The sequence below is a fragment of the Vicugna pacos genome, chromosome 34 (genome assembly GCF_048564905.1).
Source record: "Vicugna pacos chromosome 34, VicPac4, whole genome shotgun sequence".
Lineage (NCBI taxonomy): Eukaryota > Metazoa > Chordata > Mammalia > Artiodactyla > Camelidae > Vicugna > Vicugna pacos.
Window position 1 is genome coordinate 19,872,819 of NC_133020.1, and position 24,223 is coordinate 19,897,041.

At 57.4% G+C, this 24,223-nt stretch overlaps 1 protein-coding gene across 1 annotated transcript in view; it reads left to right on the forward strand.

Moving 5' to 3' along the window:
- TSPAN11 (tetraspanin 11) overlaps window positions 1-24,223 on the forward strand; it is a 48,757-nt gene that overhangs the window by 12,542 nt on the left and 11,992 nt on the right. The window contains exons 2-3 of the mRNA XM_072954835.1: window positions 7,107-7,201; window positions 16,396-16,587. Coding sequence (XP_072810936.1) covers window positions 7,118-7,201; window positions 16,396-16,587 — 276 coding nt within the window. The 5' untranslated portion in view covers window positions 7,107-7,117. The remainder of the gene's footprint in view (window positions 1-7,106; window positions 7,202-16,395; window positions 16,588-24,223) is intronic.

Sequence of the window (24,223 nt, forward strand, 5' to 3'; positions counted from 1 at the left end):
AGAGAGGCAGTGATTCTCTTGGGTGGGTATAGGGTCTCGCGTCTCGCCATCGGCCCCTCTGCTGCCCTGGCCTGGTCCACCTGCCCATCCAGGTGGGCAGCCTGGGCTGCTAGCTGGGACTGACAGTGGCCAGGCCAGCCAGGAGCACCAGCGTCTCCCCCAAGCTTGTAGGAAATGCAAATTCTCAGGCACCTCCTCAGACCAGGTGGGGCCCTGGGGGCGGGGCCCAGCTACCTGTGTTTGCAAAAGCCCTGCAGGTGACTCGATGGCCTCTGAGCTAGACAGCCGCTGCTCTGAGGCCCTGAGGTGCTGGCCTCGGCCGCACAGTGGAAGCCGGTTTCAGGCACGCCCGCGGCCCTGGTCTTGGGAAGGGAGAAGAGTGTGGAGATGTGCCGGGGGAATATTTTAAGGTCCAGGCCTGGAAGTAGCATTTCCACCCACTCACGTTCCTTTGTCAAAAACTGCCGCACGGCCAGATGTGGCCGCAGGGAGGGTCGGGAGAGGCGGCGCCCGCGGAGGTGGCCGTGTCCCAGCTACACCTGCGTTACAAGGGGAGGCGGTAGACGCCAGCAGTCTCGGCCACCTTGTGAGTCAAGCTGAACTTTTTAACGCACTTCTCATGCTCTAGAAAAAGGGGAGGTCATCTACCTAAAGGGTGCAGTTAACCTTGTATGTTTAAAAGGATTCATGGGGTGGGGGGTGGTCAGGCGCATCAGCCCCAGGTGTCTGCGCACCTGCCTGGGCTTGGTACCTGCCCCACCTGCTGCTGCCCTGCCTTGGAGCCCCCCTCCCACTGAAAGAAAGATTTTCTGGATCGTAAAGTCTCAACAAATTTCAAAGGACTGAAATCACTCAGACCACGTTCTCCAGCCACGATAGAGTCAAGCCAGAAATCAGCAACGAAAGCACGACTACAACATCCTCAAAATATTTGAAAAATCAAGCAACACACATACAAATTTGGATCAAAAAAAGATACTGCAGTAGGGAGTAGAGAATACTTTTGAAATGAATAGCGAAAATATGACAAACTGAGTGTGCGGAAAGCAGCCAAAGCAGTGCTCAGAGGGAAATCCATAGCCTTAACATGCACATGCTCTCTTCAAAAACCAGTCATCGTTAGGCTCTCGTAGGCTTACTTAGCATCTCTGCACTTCGCTGTATGTTTATTAAACTTGAATTCTAAAAGTTTGGAAAAATAGGAAAGCATCTGATACAACAAGTTCACTGTAAAACACAAATGAGTGACAACATTCAACTATATCTTTTTGGAGAAAATGTTAAAAAAAAAAGTTTTTCTAAGAAGGTTTTGCTGCGCTTTCAAGCAAAACGTCCTTCCGCGCTGGAGAATTTCAGATGATCAGCGTAAGAGGGTTTGGAAGCCTTTCAGATAACCCACCCAGCAGGAGGCGACGCACAGATTGCAATTTAGGGACACATTGGGGTGAAACAGAGTTTAGAAAGGGAGATGCTGGTGAGTGATGAAAAGGAAGAGAAGACTGGGAAAAGTAATGTCTGAGTATGTGTTTTACAGATTCATACCTAAATGGGGTGCATAGAAACCTAAGGGGGCTCTTTCCTGTGTCAGCTGCACCATGTCTGGGATGACCTCAGTAAAGACCCCGTGAAGCCCTTCTGACGACGTCCTGTGATCCTCTGTCACTCTTCGCCTGCCTCCGTCCACCGCTGGTTAGCTGATAGGTTCTTATGATTTTGAGGCTGATCACAGTATTAGCCGTAGTTAAATGTTATTGATATTTGAATCCCCCGCCTTTTAAAATGACTGTCCCGTCTGAAGCAATCCACTTTGTTAAAGGAAGGTCTTGATCTTCTGCGGGTGGGTTCTTCCCGGCCACCTGGGGATGGGGCCTCCTGTCACGGCCGTCGAGGTGGAGTCTGCTAGTGGGCGGGTGGGCTTGGGCTCAGAGGCCATGAGCCTGCACCCCCAGCTTTCAGACCCTGCCCTCTGGTTGACGTACTCTGCAGGGCTACCCACACCTTGTCCTGCCTTCAGGGACCTCTTAGGGAGTTGGTTGTGGTAATGCCTTCACCCTGGCAGGGCACTGAGGCTGTAAAATCACAGAACACACAGTTCTAGTGAATTCGTCGTCCCGTTTGGTCCTCACACCCACCCCACGGGGGAGACCACGCTGGGCCGGCATCAGCTCCACTCCACGGGGGAGGAAGCTAGGCTCAGGCGGCCACGTGGCTGGCCCGGGTCGCGCTGCTGTCGGTGGCAGCGGGTGTTCACACCGCGATCTTCTAACCTGCCACCAGCACTGCTTTTGTTTCTTCAGTGATTCTTGCCGCGAGCAGTAGGCAAGTCCCCACTTCATGGGTCAGACTGAGATGGCTTAAAAAGGACCCAGAAAAAACAGAGAAGAGCGACATTCGCCTGCAGGCAGCACCTCCAGAGACCCGTGTGCGACCGAACCACCCGCCTCGGGTTGTGAGCACAGCCCTGACTCATCCGCTGGACACGTGTCGGCACTTGCAAAGAAGGGAAAAACAGTCCCGAACTTAGGAAAACACGTGTCTCCAGCCATAGAGACTGAGCGTTCTTAGCGCTAGGATTTTAATTCAAGTTCCACCTCCAGCACCATCCACGTGACACCATAGGTAACAATCGAACGTAAGGTTGGTGCAGAAGAGTTGCCTACATCCGTTTACCTGCACACAGCCACAGCCATGATGTCAAGAACAAGCCGGCGGTGACGCAGAGGCCCCAGGCCAGCACAGCGTCAGCGAGATGGAGGACCCGGGAGAAGAGCGTGTTGCCCCCAGCGGGTCCCCAAGCATTTGCTGTCCTGGCGGTGACAGCCCCCACGGCACACCCAGCCCAGAATCCTGCCAGGATCAGGGACCACTGGCCCTGCCAACCCTCGCAGCCCTCACCTGGGGTCTCTGCCCAGGGAAGAGCCATTCATTCTTAGCTTCAACCCAGAGGCCACCGAGCTGGGAGAAGTTACAAGAGGCCAAAACCAGAACTGCCCAGAGAAAAGTAAACGTCCACTTCCCCTCTTCAGCTCTCTCTCCACTTCCTGGGTCTGCGCTTCAGTTTCCTCTCCTGCCAAAGGGGTAGTAATCCTCTCGGAGGGCTGTTTTCAACATGACGTTAACGCATGCACACGCAGCAGTCAGTTCAGTGCATGTAGTGAATGGTGATGATCAGCCAGTCAAAGTCCTGTCGGTAGCCATGGAGACAGGAAGCCAGCTCCCTGTCCTGCCGCTAATCTGTAGTGTGACTTCAGCCACAGTGTGATCCCCACCCCACCCCTGGGGCTCTGCTTCCTCAGTTCTCCAAGGGGCTGAGCCAGGGATGTGCCGGCTCCTACCAGCCGTCCCGTTCAGAGGCCTGAGGGAACCTCCCTTTTCTGACTGCAGAGGGACTGTCCGCCCACGGGGAATAGGCAGGGCACGTGGAAAATAAATAAAGAGGGCGGAGAGGACCGAGAAGGACCACACGTGCAGGCTTGGCAGCCAGGTTTCATTTGAAGCCTAAATTCAGTTACACATTAAACCACTTAAACTTTTTGTTCCTCTCCAACTATTTTTGACCATCATGCAGGCATGGCCTCTTGTTCGCCAAGAACCCAGCGGTGGGAAGTGGTGCTTACTGAACTAAGGGGTAGGTGGTGCTTTTAAAAAAAAGCAAAATTAAGCATTGATGACATTTACTATATATATTGACTATAGCACATGACTAGAATTTATAAGTAAACATACGTACGTACAGAGTGTGCTCAGAACATTTTAGTGATGGAGCCTGTGGTTAGCAGAGCTCAGTGGCCACTGCCCAGCATCACTGTCCCGTCTCGCTGCCCGATCTGTGGTGCCCCTGCTCACCATGCTCTCACACACCTTTGTACCCACCACTGCCTCCATACCAGGGTGAAGTTAGCTATGGGTAATAGAATATTCAAACATGTACCTGAAAGAAGTTTGCTGTTCCCTCATATAAACTAATTCCAGACGTGAGTATCCCAAGGATGGTATGGCAGCTCCAAAATCATCTGAGATCCAGGCTCTTCGAGTGGATTGCTCTGCCCTTTTCAACCCATGGTTTGCAGCTCATGGCTAAAACTGGCTGCTTGAGCTCCAGACATTACATCAGCATTCCAACCAACTAGATGAAGGAGAGGGTGAAGAGAGCCGTGCCTTTCCTCACTTTAAGGATATTTCTGATTATTAGAGATAAAGAATGACATTTATTAATGATGGAGACATCGATCCACCAGGATATCACAACTCCAAATCGATATGCACTCCATAAAGTAGCTGCAAAATATATGAAGCAAAGTGAGCAGAGTTAAAGGATGGATACACAAATCCACCGTCTTAGTGGGGGTCTGATATGCCTCTTTCAATAGACAGTAGAACAAGCAGGCACAGAATCAGTAGGGACATAGATGTTAGCACGTGTGACCTAATGGACACATAGAGCTTCTCAAACACACGCAAAGCATACACCGCAAAAATGGTACCTTAAGAAGTTACATACACGCCTTCCGCTTACATACCATTTGACAGCAGTAAGTCCGGGCTGCACCAGGCGGGAAGGAGGCTGGGAAGTGTCGCCTGCGGGTGGCCACGTGCCCAACCACAGTGCAGGGTTCCGGTCCTGAGGCAGCGGGGAGAACCGGTATTAGCGAAGCCAGCAGTCTCCGTCCTCCCCTCCCTCCTCCCCCTGGCAGCTCTGGTCCTGGTGGGTAAGAGCTGGGGCCGAGTCAGAAGCAGCTCACCCTGTTCTGGCTTTGCACTTCCTTGCTTTGTGACATGGACAGGTTAACCTGTCAAAGCCTCAGTTTCCTTATCTTGTAAGATGGGAACAACCTTACTTCATAGGGCTGTTGGGAACATGGAACAAGATTACACATGTAAAGCATTTAGTCCTGTGCTTGGCACATAATAAACGCTCAGTGTGCATTAGCTGCACAGAGAGGTTAAATAGCTTGCCTAAGGTCACAAAGCCAGAAAGTGACAAGGCTGGGTTTCACGTCCAGGCACCTGGCTCTCAGCTGGTTCTGACACTTCTTTCGGGCCTCTGTCCCCCCTCACATAGGGCCCCACGGCTGGCAGGGCTCCACGTAAGGAGCCCTGAGCAGGCTGGATGGGAAACTGCTACCGCCAGTTAGTCATGTGACTTGAGAGAAGTCATTTCAAAATGTACGTCTTCACTCAGACGTGTGTTAATTTCCTCCTTTCTCCTGCAAAAGGTTGAATGAACTTGAGCCCAGAGGTTTGCGCTGACCCTGACACTCCACAGAACCCCGTGGTCTGCCTTCTCTGCCACTGATGGCTGCAACTTTACCACTAGAAATGTGTTTCTTTTTGTTAAATCCTGTCACCTGCCTGAACTCTTTCAAAAATAGTTTCCTCCAGAGGGTCCCGACTCCTTGGTTTGCAGGTCTAGAGAAGGTTCTGGTGCCTGAGTCCAGGGGGCCCCGGTTGGGAGGGGACGGCCAGGCAGAGGGAGAGGAGGATGCAGACAGGAGAGGCTGGGCTCCAGCCCGCGGTCTACCTGCCAGTGGCCCTGGTGGCCCAGAGGGTCCCTTGTCAGGGCCTCCTGCACGGTGACCCTGTGAGAGCTCCCAGCTCGTCGCCTGGCCAACCTCATGTATCACCGTTTTTTACTCTTTTTCATAGGCTTCCTTTTTTCTCCTTTCTGTGCTTTTCCCCCACCCTACCTCTCAGACTAAATCAGAGAAAAATGGGTTTTGTCTTTTTTTAACAAGGAGACTAAAAGTCTTAAATTACCTTCTTTGAGGTCTACAAATAGAAATCCCAAGGAAGACAGCCACCTCCTCTTTTCTCTCTTTCTCTCTCCCTGTCTCGGAGCCCCTGAGCTGGAAATAAAAGGCAGAGCGTGGCTCAGGAGGGAGTCATCTGGGCGAAGGCACCAGCCGTGGGGGCAGGGGCCGGGCGGTGGGGGGTGTCGGGGGTGGGGAGGAGCTGGAGGGGGGCCAAACCAAGGTCGCCCGTTGCTCTGGCTCTGGAATAAAAGGGGTCCCCCTAAGGGGCCGATTCCTTCACGAGCAGCTGCACATGAGTGTCAGAGCGTGTGAGCAGGTGCCCGGGGCCGAGGAGGCCCGGGAAAGAAGAGACCACAGAGGCTGCGTCGGGATTTACTGAGACGCAGGCAGGATCCCCGGCACCGTGAGCCTTCACCTTCTCATCCCGCTGAGGCGCGGTTCCCAGAGAGCCCGCCAGCGGGGGTCAGGACGAGGAGAGCGAACCGGGTTCTGGGCAAAGCCTGGAAGTTTTAGGGCTGGAGGTCTGGGTTCTAATCCTCGCCACATGTAATAATGGTAGTCAGCGGTGTTGCGCCCCTGCCCCGTGCCAGGGGCCATGGGCCGCGCCTCGCGCACATCATCCCATGTAATCTTCAGAGCAACCCCGCCACGTGGGCGTCATCATTCTCCCCGGCACAGGTGAGGACACCGAGGAGGGGTGGTCACATAACTCACCCAGGTTCCCACGGGCCCTGAGACGGATCAGGGTGTGACCCCGGGGGCCAGACCCCAGAGCGCTTGTCTTCCTCTGCCAAACCACTCGGCCTGCCGACCCGCGTCCTCCCTTGGAAAGCCGAGGTGCCCGGGACGGGTAGGGTGGCCTGGGGGGTCGTTGGGTCCTTTCCAGCGTGGATGCTCTGGTTTGGGCTCTTGCCTCCGCTGGGCGCGGAGGTCCTGTTCAGTTGATTCCACTGCAGGGCAGCTCCTCCGAGCGTGTGTGTGTGTGTGTGTGTGTGTGTGTGTGACTGTGAGTGTGAGCAGGACCCGTGAGCTTGCGCCCTGCAGCCCCGATGAGACGGGAGAGAATGAGGACACGACAGGACAACACGAGGTCGGTAGGGAGACTTGCGGGTTAGACCTGCGTCAAAAGGGCCAAACCATGATCCACAGGTCTAGAAAGTTCGGCCCAGGCCAGCTCCGGCGTGCGTCCAGTGGCCTTGGCATTTCCCTGCTCTCTGCTCCAGGCTGCATGCCCACAGCCTCAGAGCCCAGACAGGCGGGTGAGGCCCCTGGAGGGCACCTGACCGAGGAGCCTGGCGTGAGCAGGCGGGCCACCTCCGCCGACCCCTGACCACACGTGTGTCTTCCCTGCAGGCCCAGCCACTATGGCCCAGTGCAAGGCCGAGCCGGACGACTGGCTGACCGTCTACCTGAAGTACTTACTCTTTGTCTTTAACTTCTTCTTCTGGGTAAGTGAGCTCGTAGGGCGCCTCCCACCCCCTCTGCTGGCACCTCATGCGTCAAGCCATCCTTGTTTTCTGTGAGTCACTGCTCTGGGGTGGGTTTTTTCCAAATCAAAGACCACCCAGGGGCAAATTCTGCCCACTTTAAAGCTAATGTGTACAGTTGCTCCTGAGGGGGAACGAAGGACGAGGCAGGCTGGCATGGAGCCCCTGGTACCGCGCGGCGTCCTCCAGCTCCATGTCCGCCCAGTACGCAGAGTCCAGCTCGCCCTCCCCTGCTGATTTGCGGCTCCAACGCCTGGTGGGACATGTGACGGCCGGAAATAACTGTTGGTTTCCTCTGAAGCCCATTTGCCTCCCATGGTTCACATTCTCCAGGCTTGAGGCAGAGAAACGCCAAGTCCTGGGGGCACCCGGGCTGCCTCTGTGCTTCGAGAAAGGTCTCTGTAGCGAGTCCCCTCAGGAGACTGCCCGGCCAGGTCGCCCAGGAGGAGAGGAGTCTGTCCCCTTGAGGCAATTGTCAGGGTAACTGGGAGCAGAATACCCTCAGCTCCCCCAAAACAGGCAGAAGCTGGAATGTGTGTGTCTTGTCTCCCGTCCTCACTGAGTTTGGAGAGGCCGCCGAGTGCCGAGTGCAGGTGCTGGGGTCGCCGGACCGGCCCAGCTGGTTACCCGTCACGGGACCACAGGCAGCACACTCACCTGGCGAGCCTGTGTCCCCAGCTGGAGGAAAGTAACTCTGCAATGACCAGCCTGCTTTTCTGCCTAATGCCACTTCCTTGTTCGCGCTCCCCTCTGCCCGTGAAAGTCTTGCATTTGGTACGACTCTCAGAGGCCTTTGTCATCTGCTGAATTGGATGCTGCCTGACTCCCACTGAGTTTTGCGCAAATCAATGTGAGATTTTTACTGTGCCTCAGTTTATCTTTTAATGGTGTGTTTATCGGGGAGGGTATATACCCCAGTGGTGAGTGTGTGCTTGGCATGCAGGAGGTCCTGGGTTCGATCCCCAGTACCTCCATTAAATAAATAGATAAAAAAGACAAACAAACAAAAACTAAATAAATAAATAAACCTAATTACCTCCCCGCTAAAAAGAAAGCCCAAGGAAAAAAATAATAAAATTTTTTGAAAAATAGTGTGTTTAGCAGATGCCCTGAAATGGTGTATGTGAAGTGCTTAATTCAGTCTCTGCACACAGAAGGCGTTCAATAAATGCAGTATGTTGGAAATATTAGAAGTAGAGATGTCACCAGATCAACCCGCTGGTTCCTGCCTGCCGGGGCCAGGGACGCGCGGCTGGCAGCTTCTGAAGGCAGAGGGAAGATGGGCCGGGCCTGCGTTTTCAGAGTCTTTCGTTCAAGACTGATGCCTCCGCTGCGTCCTGGGCAGGGCCAGGCGCGGCACTTCGAGGCTGGTGGACACAGCAAGGCAGGGGCCTCGAAGAGCCTTGGACACTGGACACTCATCTGGTGCTGTCTGTTCGAAAGCTGGACAGCTTGATGTTTGCTTAAATGCTTTTTGGAAAGTTCCTGAAACGAGCAATAAACTTACTTTATTTGCAACTTTTCCTTCCTGGGCAAGCGCTTCCTGGAACAGTGAGGCCGTGTCGATGGAGATAACGAAGCCGGGCTGACGAGCTCAGTGGGTGTGACGAGTGTCCGTCCTCAGAGGTGCATCCAGCGGGGTTTAAGGATTCTTTCTGAGCGGAGGATTTGTTTTTTAAGAAGAGATGTGTTTTTCCTGACCATAAACATCCTACGTACCCACGCCAGGTCATCTCTAAAATGCTGAAAAATGTAACTAAGAAAATTAAAATGCCTGGATCTCAACCAAAATGTCTGGTCTCGCAGCTCTGGAGGCAAAAGACCGGAGTCCAGGGTCAGCAGGGCCGTGCTCCCGCTGAGACTCGGGGTGGCCCCTTCCATGCCACATCCGAGTGTCTGGGGTGGCGCCAACCCCGCAGCCCCGGCCTGCGGCTGCGTCGCTCCAGCCCCAGCTCTGTCACCACACGCTGTCTTTCCTGCATGTCTCTGTCTTTACGTGGCGTTTTCTCCTTCTTAAAAGGACCCGCTCACATTGACGAGGACCCGCCCTAACGCCTCATCGTAACTGGTTACATCCGTGAGGATCCTCTTTCCAAATAAGGCCCCGTTCACAGGGCCCGGGGGTGAGGACACTAACAGCTCTCCACCCGGGTGGCCACAGCATCCTCATCCTCAGGTCACGGGCGGGAGCCGCCTCACCCGGCTCAAGAGTCCCGCCCAAGGTCTTGTCGTGGTGACGGGCAGAGCTGGCACTGACACCCAGGCTCACTGGTCAACAGTAACTGAAAACCTCGTTCCGCGACGTGTATGAAGCACACGCTGAGCGTCAAGCACTGCTGTCGGGCGCGGAACACGTCTGTGGACAAAACTCCAGCCAGCACGGCACTGACTGCTGTCGGCCTCCTCTGGGCTGTGCTTCCACGTACATCATCCTGTGTGTGTATTGTTAGAGAATTTTTCTGGACGTATAGCTGATTTATAATGTTGTGTGAGTTTCAGGTGTACAGCAGAGTGATTCAGTTATACGTATGTATATATATTCTTTTTCAGATTATTTTCCACTATAGATTATTACAAGACACTGAATATAGCTCCCTGTGCTGTGCAGCAGGTCCTTGTTTATTCGTTTTATATATAGTAGTGTGTGTCTGCTAATCTCAAACTCCTAACCTGTTCCTCCCCTCCTTTTTCCTTTGGTAACCATAGTTTGTTTTCTATGTCTGTGAGTCTATTTTTGGCTTATAAATAAGCTTATTTGTGTTTTTTGTTAGATTTCACATACGAGTGTTATGATATAATATTTGTCTTTCTCTGTCTGACTTACTTCATTTAGTATAATAATCTCTAGGTCCATCCATGTTGTTGCAAATGGCATTATTTCATTCTTTTTTATGGCTGAGTAGTATTCCATTGCATGTATATACTGCATCTTCTTTATCCAGTCATCTGTCAAAACTTAGGTTGCTTCCGTGTCTTGCCTACTGTAAATAGTGCTACTGTGAACACCGGGGTGCATGTGTCTTTTCAAATTAGAGTTTTCTCCAGATATGTGCCCAGGAATGGGATTGCTGGATCATACAGTAACTCTGTTTTTGATTTTTTAAGGAATCTCCATACCGTTCTCCATAGTGGTTGCACCAATTTACATTCCCAGCAACAGTGTAGGAGGGTTCCTTTTTCTCCACATCCTCTCCAGCATTTATTATGTGTAGACTTTTTGAAGATGGTCCTTCTGACCAGAGTGAGTCATTGTAGTTTTGGTCTGCATTTCTCTGATAATCAGCGATGTTGAGCATCTGTTCATGTGCCTGTTGGCCATCTGGATGTCTTCATTGGAGAAATGTCTGTTTAGGTCTTCTGCCCATTTTTTATTGGGTTGACATCACCCTGTGTAGTCCTCCCAGTGACCTGAGACTGTGATCGGCTCTATTAGAGCCCCATGGTACAGAGGGGGAGCCATTTGCCCCAAATCCCAGAGCTGGAGTCCACCTCTCTCTGACCCCTAAGCCAGTGTGCTTGGCCGTCAGGCTCCGTTGCCTCCAGCACTGAGTCCTGCACATTCCCAGTGTCTTTGGATTAACTAGTGAGGCATCAGAGCACGTAGGAGAGACTTGGGCTCAAGTTCAGGTTCAAATTCAGACCCCATTGTCTATCTGCCATGGAACCTTAGGGGTGGGCTGCGTTATGACCCACTAAGATGCCTGTGTTGAAGCTCTAACCCCCAGTGTGACTGTATTTGGAGACAGGGCGGTTAGGAGGTAACTAAGATTAAATGAGGTCGTACGGGAGGGGTCCTGATCCGACAGGACTGCTGGGTTCACCAGTGGAGGAAGAGCAAGCTCTCTGGAAGCATGCCCAGAGGAAAGGCCGTGTGAGGACACAGGAGACAGCCGCCTGCAAGCCAGGAAGGTCCTCCCCAAAACCGAACCAGCCACACCTTACTGGGGGGCATCCAGCCTCCAGACTGTGAGAAATAGAAACAAACGTCTGTTTTTGACGCCGCCCAGCGGTGGTGTTTACTGCGGTGACCAGAGCGGGCGAACACGCCGGGCGGGTCACTCCATCTCGCTGAGCCCTCACTTTGGTCATACGTTAAATGGGGGTGTCAAAACCTATCAGAGTTAAAGATTAATATTTAGAAAAACATTTTGCACAGTTCCTGGCACCTCTGGTGCTAAGCTGTTCTGCGTAGCTATTATGGTTACACTAAGGGGAGTCCGTCACCCTAACGGCTTTGTCCGTAGCTCTGGCTTGAAGACTTTGGGGATCATGACCCGGGGCAGAAATACGGGGAGGCAAAAGAAACGCTTACAGGAAGCACCGTTCACAGAGCTAAGCCTTCCCTTACTGTGTGCGATGCTCTCTCATGTTTCTCTTCTTTTCTGTGGTGATTTTGTTTCGCTGATTTTTAGTGCAGGTTACGACCACCAGGTTGGCCTCACAGCCCTAAATGGCTACATCAAAGTCTGAAAACCCCAGAGCAGGGGGGTGGGGGCGGCCCCACCCCCACCCCAGGGTGGGCAGGACTCAGGTCTCCCCCAGCGGCCACCACAGCACTCTGAGGGGCCTAGATCGTCTCGCACCCCACAGTGATCTACAACCAATGAAGATCCGAGACGGTCGTCCCTCCTGTTTCGTAGATGCCGAGACGTAAGCTGAGGCGATCGGCAGGGTTCTGTGTCACTTCTGCGTTTTCTGACTCTAAGTCCGGCATTCTTCCTGTCTCCAGAGACCACTGACTCATAATCCCAGCCTCGGGCCCACCGCTCTGATGCTTCCTTGGAATCCAGAATGTCCCCAGGGGCCAGGGGCGAACGCGGATTAGGGCGTTTGGATGGTGTGGGCAGCCCAGACACGCGGAGTGTGAACAATACAAGCAAAGCTTAAGTAGCATCACGAGACACGTCCCCATCCTGTATCTAAACTCCGCTCGGCCCGCGCCTGACCCCTCGTTGTCCACCGCCACCCTCTCCCTGACTCCCACCGCACCCCCACCAGGAAGTTCTGCCAGCCCAGGGCTGGTCCTGACCGTCTCGCTGAATTCCCTTGGATGTAGCTCTGGGTCAGGAACCCAAAATGCCAACACTTTCATGACCCTAAAAAGAAACTGTGACCCAGGCTTCCTACGTGGCCGGCTCGGAAATGCTCTACCTCCCCCGCCCTGGCCCCGTTTCCTGCAGAAGTCCCTGCAGCCCCGTCTCCCCTGCGGTGTTGTTCTCTAATTTATTATTTTAATTAGCTGCTTGACTGTGTTAATAATCAAAACGTTCCCAGCCTCCCAGGAGCTGTGCAGACTGCGGGAGCACCAGCGAAGCAGCGGGTCCCTTGCCGGGAGCGGCAGCCTCTGCGCCGGAGGCTCGGTCCTGCCCTGGGGCCGCGCCCCTCCGGTGGCCGCCCGTGGGGCTCGACCTGCAGGGAGTCCCTGGGACCCCCTAAAGAGTACATGGCCAAGCTGGGAGCCAGCGACGATGGAAGACTCGCCCAGCCAGGGGAGCCGGGTGGCTTGAGGGCATCGCAGAACCGTGCTGGATTCCTGGGGAGGGCCTGGGGGGAGGGCGTCTGCTCGCTCCCAGGCTGAGGGTAGAAGCCTTCGCTTTGTGCGTTGTCGTCCCACCGAACGTGGCCTCTGCCCGCCTCCTGAGGCAGGTCGTCTGAGAAAGAACACCTGAGGGGCCCCTTCCTGAGATGCCTAAGTCACGGGACCCCCGCGGTAACCAGGGCGTCCTGCCTGTCTGTGCTGCTGGGGAACAGGCTCCCACCTGAGCGGGGTGCACAGCCGGTCTGCCTGGGGCCTCGGCAGGGAGGTGGTCCAGGCGGAGGCCCGAGGTGGCTGCTCAGAAGCCCTGCAGTGACTTGCCCACTCTGCCCGCTTCCCAGCGGGTCCGCAGCCTGAGGTCTCTCGGGACCTCGCGTGTGTGGCCGCTCAGACCGTATCCTCCCCACGTGTTTCCTTCCTATAAGTGGGAGTTCCTAAAATTACACGGCCTGGGTGACCTGGCCGCCCCTCCCGGCCTGCCTGTGTCCCCGCTGGCAGGAAGGCCCGCGACACCCACTGCTCGGGGTTCTGGCTAATTGGCTACAGGCTATGGTTTTGAAAAATTTACTTAATATTCCACAAGAAACCAACCCAGTTTCTGCAAAGAGCCAAATACTGTTGAATCAGCTCCATGCAAATAGCCGTTAGAACAGCTCACCGGGGTCATTTGGCTCCAGCCCCAGTCAGGCCTCCCTCAGCGCCTCTTCCCCTGGCCTTTCCGCTGACCTGGCGTCTCCAAATGGCTTGTCGGAAGCCATCAGCCTCTGGCCCTCTTGCTGGAGGCGTATTGGTGGATGGTCATCCCTGGTACCAACAAGGACGTGTCACCCACATGGAGGGACCTCAGAGCTTCCCATCCGGTCGTTTTACAAATGAAGAAACTGAAACTTCCAGAGGGTCTAGCTCAGTGGCACGCCCGGTCAAGGACACAGCCGGGGCTGGGACCCAGACCTGCTGCTCTCGTCCCTCCCGTCCTCCCTCCGGTGACCATCCTGTCTGGCCCAGTCTCACGCTCAGTCAAGGACACAGCCAGCGCTGGGACCCAGACCTGCTGCCCTCGTCCCTCCCATCCTCCCTTCGGTGACCGTCCCGGCCTTGGGCAGCTTTGACTCCTGTCCAGAGGAAAGATCGTTTCCTAAAGAGCAGCAGGTCCCTAGCAGGACGCCCCCTGAAGGACGTGAAACCTGCCGAAGCCAGCACCCTGACACAGAGGGGGAAGGGAGGGCGTTCAGTCCCGAGCCATCAGGAGCCTCCAGGCCGGGGGCCAGGGATTGGGTGTGACCTTGGGGTCCAGCCTGCTGGGGGATGAGACACTCTGAGCCCTGTTAACTAGGAAACCATACAGTAGTTCTCAGCTGGAACCACCTGGGAACTGGTAAAATATCGGTGCCTGGTCCCTCTCCCAGAGAGCCCTGTCACCTGGGGGGTGTTCAGAGGTCCCCGGGGTGGTGCATCCTGGCTGAGACGCTCTGCCTTAGAGAGAGTGAGGTGGACAGGGCCTCAGGTGCAAGGTTAGGCCTCAGACCCCAAACCTGAACGTGTTATTTTATGTGAATGGTGTTTCTCTGGACAACGTGTCCAAAGCCTCTTATCAGAGCCTCAGCGGGCTCCATGGCCCCAGCAGACTTAGTGTCCCCAGTGCCGTCCAGACCCGCCCCTTCTGTGGCCCCAGGTCCGATGCTAAGGCTGTGCGGTCGACAAGCGCAGTGGATAATGGACAATGTACATATTTCTATAAAGACTCTGCACCCATTAAAAGTTAGATCCACCCCGTGTAGCCACATGACATCTCATGCTGCTCAGGATCTCTTCTTTGCGCTATCATACGCCTTTGATTAATAAAAAATGAGAAATGAATTATTACTTAATGCACTGTATTTGGTCGGCAAAAGCCCTCAAAACCTAAGATCCATGGGAAAAAGGAATCAAAGGGGTCCTTGGTGGTTACGGGTTGGGAACCACTGGTCTGATACACCCGCCTTATTTGAGAGATGAAGAAACTTAGGCCCAGAGAGTTTAAGGGACTATTTTCAGGTCACATAGCTGGTTATGCACAGTTGAGGCTCTCACCCAGCCTCCCAGCCATGCTCTACGGACAGAATTAGAACAGATGCAGAATGTTTTGCTGGAAACCCTCCCTTGACACAATCCCGTTGACCCAGATGCACGAAATTCCTCACGGGTCCTGGAGGTTGTGTGGCCAGAGATGGCCCAGGCTCACAGAGAACCGGAAAGCCTCCCAAAGTCCGGGATTCATCGAATCCAAGACACCGCCTCTCGTAAGATGCACTGGTGTCCTCTGTGCCTCTGGGTAGAGTGCCGCCCCGCCTGGCGCTAGGGTGCCGTTCATCAGGAGCTGCATCTCAGCTTGAGAGATGCTAAAATGTGAGGGCAGAGCTGCCTCGTGGGACGGAGGCTGTGGCACAGCGTGCGGGGTCCTTCCACCTGCTTCTCCTGCCTGCTGGAGGTGCTAAGGGACAGAGAACGGCCCTTAGAAGAAAGCAGATTTATCTAAGCCACAGAAGCGGGTAGCGGAGCAGGCCCGCCCGGAGTGTGGGCTCCCAGGACAGAGGCCTGGACTGGCCCTGGCAGAGCTGGGTTCGAATCTCAGCCCTGAGGCTCCATGGGCGTCTTCTTGAGCCCCTCCTTATTCTCCCCAACCTCAATTTCTTTGTGTGCAAAACAGAAGGTGTGCGCTCAGGCCTCCAGGACTACCGCAGAGCTGGGAGGGGAACGCAAAAGGCCAAGCGGCGTAGGCGCCCGGGGCAGTCACGGCTCAGGAGCCTCCGCCCGCCCAGCTGGTGACCGCGCAGTGGCCGGGCCCGTTATGCGGGGTCATCGGGGCAGTGAGAGCTCCTTGCAGGGACAGCACGTGTGGGCCAAGCTCAGTGGGGCCTCTCAGCTTTGGCCACACTCAGACCCCCTGAGGCAGCAGCAGCCGCCATCTGAGAAAAACTCATCCTCAGAAGAGGCGGGGAGACTGGGGGCCCGATGGAAGTCACAGGTCCCGGGGTCCTGCCCCTCCACCCTGGGCAGACTCCCCTGATGCTCTCTGTCTGGCACCTTGAGGACACACATGCACACATGTGCGCACATGCACTCACACACGCGCGCGTGCATGCTCACATGCACACGTGCACACACTCACATGCACACACACACACACTCTGCCCAGCGTAACAGCCACAGGAAGAGGCATTCAGCCTCGCTGCAGAGGGAGCGGGGCAGCTGAATTTCCCAGGGTCCCTCCCTGAGGACGCAGCCCGGGACCTGCCCCTGCTCAGGGCTGAGAGGCTCAGACAATCAGCAAGGAGGGAACCTCCCCTCCCACACAGTCCCCTGCCCTCCCAGAGTGACTCCAGCCTGCGGACATGGGTCCCTCCCATCTCGGGGGCCTCACGACAGGGACGCGAGGGCATCGTGGTGGGAAGCAGGGGGCTGGGAGTCAGAGCTGGATTCAGACTCTGTCCCTGCTTCTCCCCCGACCACGGACAAGCCTCCGTTTCCCCCTCTCCAAAATGGGCACCCAGATCTTCCCATGGGCTCCTCGAAGGACTACACGTGGTGACACCGGAAAGGTGCCCGGTACGTAGTGGGTGCTCAGACTGGTTTCCTGCAGGTGGGGGGCGCCGCCGTCATGGCCGTGGGCGTCTGGACCCTGGTGGAGAAGAGCGGCTACCTCAGTGTCCTGGCCTCCAGCACCTTCGCCGCCTCCGCCTACATCCTCATCTTCGCGGGCGCCCTCGTCATGGCGACTGGCTTCCTGGGCTTCGGCGCCGTCGTCCGTGAGGACCGGAGCTGCCTCTCCACAGTGAGTGCACTGCCCAGCCCGGCCCAGCGCCATGGGCGGAGGGAGGGCCACCTGCTCAGCCAATCAGGTTTCGGTGCTGAAAGTTCTGGCAAGTGACAGTGGCCCTGGCCTCTGAGGCCTGAGGAAAGCTGGGGAAAGAGGGGAGGCCGCCCGGGGCTCCGCTGTTTGCCAGGGTCTCCAGGTGCTTGAGACGTAAGCCAGGAGGGCATCTCGGTGGTGGTGGCAGGTCTGCTCTTCCTCCTCCTCCCCCTCCTCTTCTCTCCCTCCTCCTTCTTACTCCTCTTTCTCTGTCCAGATTTTATCTCAATGATTTTCAAAAATATGCAAAAATGAAAAGAATCTGATAATGAATCTCCACGTCCGTCCGTCTGTCACCCAGAGCCAGACGGCTCTGGTGTCATCTCAGAGCCAGTCCTGTTCACCTGCCCCCACCCAGCCCCAACCCCAACATCCCAAATATCACGTCGTCTGTACATATTTCACAGTGAACCTCGAGAACTTCAGCATCCTTTTTTTTAGCAAAGGTAATGACAAGACCGTGTCACACCTAAAAACAAAGGACATTCTTAAATGAAATAACCAGGCAGTTTCAGATTTCCCCAATCAACCCATAAACTCCTCTATATTTTTTTTCAGTGTCTTTGAGTCAGAATCTAAATGAGGTCTCTGCATTAAAGTTGGTCGGCTTGCCTCCCAGGTCTCTTAGTCTCTGAGCGCCCCCATCAATTTCTCTTTTTTTCCTTGCAATTAATGTGTTGAAGGAACCAGGTCGTTTGTCCTTTACTGTCAGCCTGGCCTTTCTAGTGCCGTCCAGCGTGTTCTGGGAGTTGGACTGAGAAGCTTGATCAGACTCAGGTGTGTTTGTTTGGGCAGGTGTTTCATGGGTGCTGTGGGCAGCAAGGCTCCTTGACGGACGTTCCCCTGGGAAGCTGGGGAGACGGGGGGACCCCCCACCACTGGCTCCGAGTGTCAGGAGAGGTCAGGGCCGCGCTCGCAGGGGCAGGACTCCAGCCCCGACTCTGCCTCCGTGCACCTGTCCCCGGGCCGGCTCCCTTAATCTCCTCCTCAGCAACAAGCCAGTGCGGGCAGAGGCTACAGAGCACCCGGACTTAGAGAGGAAAAGCCAGGGTGGGCTCAGTCTGAGTCTCGGTGAGAGACCGGGTTAAGCCTGAGAGGAGTCGGGTGGTGGGAAGAAGCCTTGAGGGGCTGCGCCTCCCCTACCCTGCTTCCCGGGCCCACCGCCGACGCGGCCAGGGACATGTCGGCGCTGGAGGGACCGTGCCCCACAGCCTCTCTCGCCAGCCATGGCCTAGTTTTTAGCTCCGCGCGCAACAGCGTCTGTGTGCAGGCTCAGCGGGGTAGCTCTCCCCTGCCTAGAAAAAGCCCTTCATCCTGCTCTCAGGGACAGTGAAGCCGAGGTGCGGGCCACGGGGGTGGTGGTGCCGGCGAGTCAAGGCCCACAGGGACCGGCCACCAGAGCATGGGTTTGTTGTGAGCTCTCTTTCCAGCAGTAGGACAGGTGTTCCCTGAGCCAGCCTGTCCCCGCCAGCCATCCTGGGAGCCTGTGTGACACCCTCATCTGGCCAGTGTGCGCTGAATGAGGACACGTGACTGAGGGGCCGGACATGTGGGTGGCAGGGGGAGAGGTCCAGCCCTTAGGGGACTGAGGCTTACAGGGCTGCTGAGCCCAGAGAGAAAACCAGTCCCACCCCACCTTTGCCCTGCTCAGCCCTGCTCCCGTAGGAAGTGGGGCTTTTGCTTTGGCCTCTGGTCTCAGGCTGAGCCCTCTGGCCCCGGAGGCAGGCTGCCAGGTCTTCCTTCACACTCAGAGCCCTCTCTCTTGGTTCTAAAGGAGCCCTAAGGCCTGGGGCCCCCTGCAGCCAGGGAAGCGGACCCCTGCTTTCCATGCAGGGTGCAGTTACAACGCGGGGACCCACCTCCCCCCATCCTTACGGCGACAGCCCTGAAAAGTCACCACAGTCGTGACCTCTGTGCACCAAGTCCTGTTCCAAATGCCTTTGGTGCTGGTGCCAGCCCTCCCTTTGACAGGTGAGGACGCTGGGGTGCAGAGAGGTTAGGCCAGCGGCCCAAGGTCACCCTGCTGGTGAGTGGCAGGCCCCAGGCCCAGGCTCCCATCGGCAGCCCAGCACTGCCTCCAGAAGGCATGACTCACCCCCAGCAGATGGGCGAGGACGCTGGCCTGGGGCATGTGGGCCCCGTGAGGGCTGGAGCTGCCTCGTGGATTCCACTCCGTTAGAATCACCTCCAGGAATCCGCGCCACCCATGGAGCCCAAGCCTGCTGGAGGCGGGGTGGAGGGCCCGAGAGGAGATGCTGTCCTCTGCGTCTGTGGGGCCTGCGTAGAGCGGCTGCCCTCGGAGATCGGCGGGTGCAGACAGGCTCCCACAGGGCCCAGCCAGACCCCGGGGCAGGAGATGGGGTGCGACCTGGGCGCCCCCGCTCTCGTGGTACAATGCGGAAGTAACTGCGCACGAGCGGAGCCCATCCAGCCTAGAGGGGAGCTCGGGCCGTCAGTCCCAACACTCCCTCCAAGGGGCTGCAGGACCCTGGGGGCCAGCGTGGGCCAGTCACCTTGGCATCACTGGGGTGCTCGGTATCGGGGGCCGTTTCAGAGGGCTGTCCAGCCGTGAGGGTGCTTCCTCTCGCCGGTCTCAGAGACCAGAGAAGCCCAGGGTTCGGCCCTCCCAGCACTGACCTCAGCCTCCCCTTCTTAGGCGGTCCATTTGCAAGACCTGTCCCACCCTCTGGGCTGCGCCGGTAAGGAAACACGTCCCCAGCCTCCCCAGTCACAGCCTGACCATCGCTGGCCTGAGGCCCGCCCAGGGGTCCAGCCCTGTGCCCGGGGCTGTGCAGGAAGGTGTGGACAGACTCACGAAGGCCGGGGACGCGGCCTGGCCAGTGCACACCTCTCTCCCCGCCCTTCTGAGCTTCGGAGGGTCCACAGAGGGAGAGACCGTCTCATCCCCTAGGCCTGGAGGCAGGGCTGGGGTGCAGCCGGATTACTCAGGACAGGCTGGTCCTTCTCCTCAGCTCCCCGCCTCCGCCGACCGCGTTCACCTCCACCCCACACAGACCGATGGCCTGTAGTCCAGCATGACTAACCAGACTCTTTAGGGAGGCGTCAGCTTGAAAGGTTAGGAGAAAGTGCACCTGTGGACGCACGCGCACGCACACACACGCACACACACACGCACGCACAGCTGCCCACCCAGGAGTGTGGACGGGGCTCACAGAGAGCACACCTCGAAGCCTAGAACCTTCTTCCTTTGCTTTTCCCTGCCCATCCCCTGAAAGAACCAAAGGCGGGACCAGCCCAAGGACAGAACACAGGTCGGGGCGGATTCTGAGTGATCTCCATGCTGGCCCGTCAGCCCCCGAGTTACCGAGCAGCTGACCGTTCACACCAAGAAGATGGCTGTAAAAAAAGGCTTTCCTTGGGTTCATACAAGGAGGAATCTTAAAACCTGGGCTCCCATTTAGAGACAAGTGGGGTGCTTAAGGCAGCTTGAAAGTGCTCTGCGGTTCCTGGAGGTTCCTGGTCTCATTTCTTGTTTCCCCTCCGTGTCTGACTTCTTTTGAAATCTTTCATCAGCCAAAGGCTGAAGATAACTCCAAAGGAGAGATGCAGTGAGTCTGGCTCTGTACAAAGTGGTCCCTGAAGAGGAGGGGGAAGATGAAAGGCCAGGCTCTGAATGATGTGCGTCCAGCTTGGATCAGGAGGAGGGAGGGGCCTGGCATCAAAGTTCCCGTGAGCTGCCCGGCCAGGCCGGCCCAGCTCTCCCAGGCCCCGCGTCTGTCCCGGCCCCAGCCCCTCCTCCAGCAGGCCCTCAAGGTCACTTTCCCGAGAAGGAAGCGCTCCTCAGGGACAGGAATAGCACAGCCTCGCCGGTGCTGAAGTGACCATCAGCGCGGAGTCGGGAACCCGCAAAGGCGAGAGGGAGCGGGCTTTGAATTATTCACACCAGCTCTTCTTTTTTAGCGCAAGCTGCGTGAGAGCCGATAATTCGGGCCATCTCGGCCTGAGACCGATGAGCAGGACAGATGCCACCCTGATCAAAAGGAAGGGCTATTTTTAGAGTTTCAAATAGGGGCTCTGAAAACTTTCACATCTTCAGCCAAATGAAGATTAGGTCGGATGGTTGAGGCTATGCTGGGCCTTTGTTCGGGGCTCTTTTATATTTAGGGGATGGATTAAAAGGAGGAAGTTCTAGAACCAGTTTATGAAAATGAGGGGCCCCGGATGGCAACGCCTCCGCCGCATGCACCCGGACTCGGCTAACCCGGGCCCTACTGGAATCGGGGACTGCGGCTCAAAGCCGGTTGCAGGGCCGCCTGCGCAGCTGGCTCTGGGACCTCCACGAAGTCGCTCGGCCACTCGTGACCACCTTGGTGTCCCCGTCTCCCCGCGGGGGTGAGGTGTGGGGAGACAGGGAAGTATTTTAGGTCTTGCGAAACGAGTCACCACATTATATAAAGATCACAACATGTGGCTATAATTACCATTTACATCACCAGCACCAGCTCCTCGGAGAGGGAGCCTAAATACATGGAGCAAGGTACTCTCAGGGCCGCGACTCCCAGGGCCCCCAGAGCTGGGCCGGGCCACCGCCTCTGTGGAAGCTGGTCACGGAGGGGGCACGGAGGGTGTCTAGGTCCCCGTTCCCTGGGGTTTGACCATGTCCTCCCCAGGCTCATTTCTCACCCACACGTTCCTTTGTCACGGCCCCATGGGCCACCCAGCCAGGGTGGTCATAGCCTGGTCTGTTGGTGGCACTTTGATCTTTGGGTCACTGCCCACGTGCGTCAGAGGAAAGCATCCTGCAGCCAGGGCTAGGGGAGCCCCAATTCTGCTCCTTCAGAATGAGGGGGCCTCTCGTCGTCTGTGTGGCTTGGAGCAGGGAGTGGGCAAGAGGTCTCGGGCCTGGCTCTTCGGGAAGCAGGGTCTGAACGTCCCCATGAGCCGTCCTCATCCCACGTGGTCACCTGGGCCCAGCGGGGTCCAGTCCGGCCACACGAGAGAGGCCCTGGGCTGATGTCGGCTGTGCCCCTGCGCCAGGACCGCACGCAGTGGTCCGATGGATGTGACCCCTTCCTCTGCAGCCCCTGCGGGCCCTCCCCATCAGCCTCCTCCTCGCTGACCTTACTTGGCTTCAGGCTGCCAGGCGGCGCTGGGGTGAACTCCCCACCCTGTCCTGAGCCAGGAGCTGCACAGGCCGGCCGCCACCCAGGCTCGGCCCAGGCCCATCTGCTGCCCAGCCGGCTCTGTCCCGCCCACCCTCACCGGTGCCTCCCACGCAGGGAGTGGCCACTGGCCTTCTTGCAACACGGGACCAGTGTTGGCATCCCAGGTGAGAAAGGAAGATCTGAGGTGACGAGCGGGGGCTGGTTACCTGGCTGCCTGCCACCTGGTCCCCTCAGAAGTGGCGGTGAAGCAGCAGGGCGCTGGCGGTGCTGGAGGTCCGCTGTGAGGACACCACAGAGGAGCCTTGGCCGAGCTGGAGGAAGTGTGTGGGTGGGGGAAGACCGTGGGCCACAAGGTCGTGGTCAGGTGAGGGAGGGCCTTCTGGAAGCCCTGCCCAAGCTCACCGCTGCACAATGTAGACGTGATCCGGGCAGTGAACCCAGGCAGGGCCGGCAGAGACGAAGACAGACACTGTGTACGCAGACAGCATAACCCAGCTGTGCATAGTCATGGGGACCAGGCTGGGCTGAGTAAAGTGAAGGGGACGGACGTGGGCATCGGAGCCGTGGCTGTGAACCCAGCACAGGTGTGAAGGGTCAGGGCCTTCCCAGGAGGGGCACCAGCCGGACACCTGGCTTGCCTGGCCCCGATGCCCCAGCCCCAGAAGCCAGGCAGCCAGCATCCCAGTGCGGGAGGATCCCAATGAACATGACCTTTCCCCTGCCTCCCAGGGGCTGTCACCCTGAGCTGTGATTCAGGCCTCCCCCGCACAGGTGAGTCACACACCTGCAGCCCTCCCGAGGCTGAAGCTGCTGCCTGGAGCCGGTAACCCTGCCCAGCGAGCACACAGCCGTCCACTCCCTGGCACCCGCCTTGGGCCCCCCAGAGCCCATCCTGACCCTCACTCCCCTCCCGAAGGCGTCTTTACAGCCAGAGCTCCTGGGTGGGAGGGAGCATGACAGCCTCCGGGGACACTTCCCCTCCTGACAGCTCCGGCAGGTGGGGTGGCCCGTTTGACACCTGTTTGAAGCCTTGGAACGGTTTTGAGGGGCTGGCAGGTGCTAATTTAGCCTCCTGTGACGTTAGGGATGTGGCTGGGTCCTCCCCCTCCCCACCAACCCTCCTCCCCAGGGGCTTCAGTAGCCACCATGGCCGCGACCTCCCCGGCAGCAGCACGACCCTGCACGTCAGGGCCACCCTCCTGTGTGTTTTGCAGTTCAGCCGTGACGGAGAAGAGCCCCCCGCCCCCCGCAGAAGGAAGGTGGCCAGGGCTGCCCTCCCCGCCATATGGCCAGTGACCCCCATTCACTCACAGGCGCTCCATCTCTCCCTCCCCGAGACTGACCGAGGGCGCACGGTGTGTACCCGGGAGGCCCAGGGAGCGAGTGGCAGTCACGGCACGCAGGGTCCTCTGTGGCAGGAGAGCGGCCTCCATACCGGGCAGGGCAGGGGAGTGCAGGGGGTGTCAGAAGAGCTGGGGGCCAGGCACGTTCCTGGCGCCCGCAGTGTGTGTCACTGCAGCCATGCTCCGCTCCGTGGGCCAGGCAGCTCCCAGGAGGGTGACGACCTGGCCTGAGTGACGGAGCCTCCTGCCCGCTGACGGGTCCGACTGCTGTCGCCCGTGAGCTCCGGGAGCAGGAAGCAGGTCAGGCCCCCGTGAAGCCCGGTTCCCCTCTCGCTGGGGCCTCTCGCCCCCTGGGTGAGGTGAGGCTGCCGTAGTCCCAGCCTCTGGGCATGGCTGTGGCCGCGTGTGTGCACAGGGGACCGGAAGGCTGATCCTGGCGCACCCAGATCCCCGCGCCTCGTGTCCTAATTCACACCGAGGTGCCGGTGCCCCCCCCCCATCCAGAGCCAGCCAGTGGCTGAGCCTGGACGCGAACCCCGGCTGCTGGCATCCCCGGCCGCTGTTCAGGTCTTCAGGGCCTGTATCCCAGTGGCTCCTCGCGCAGAGAGGGCCCATCCATAGGCCTCTTGGCAGCCTCCTGCTTAGCTCCTCCGAACCCCATTCAGCTTCTGTGGACAGAGGCACATGCGGCCCTGCCCAGGGCCCCACCAGCTCTCCTTCATCCAGACTCCTCCCTGTGGCAGGAAAAGCCCACGGGGCCCCAGAATGTGCCCTCATGGAACCGGCAGCTCCCTTCCCCACTTCTAGACGTCATCCAGGTGCCTAGGAGCCTGGAGAACCCCATGCAGACAGCCCCCAGCCTCCATCCAGAGCCCACACAGGTGTCCAAGGCCACTGTGGACTCCACACCCCACCACATCCAGCCGTCTCTGCGTCCTCGCCCAGACAAGGCTGGGGACGCCTGGCCCTGGTGGGGAACGGACAGAGCTCGGACAGGCAGGCCTTTCCTGAGGCAGCACTGAGCTTGGGATAGGAAGGGGACGGGCATCAGGGACCTCCACATGCACTCTCAGGGCTAGCCTGCCCCCG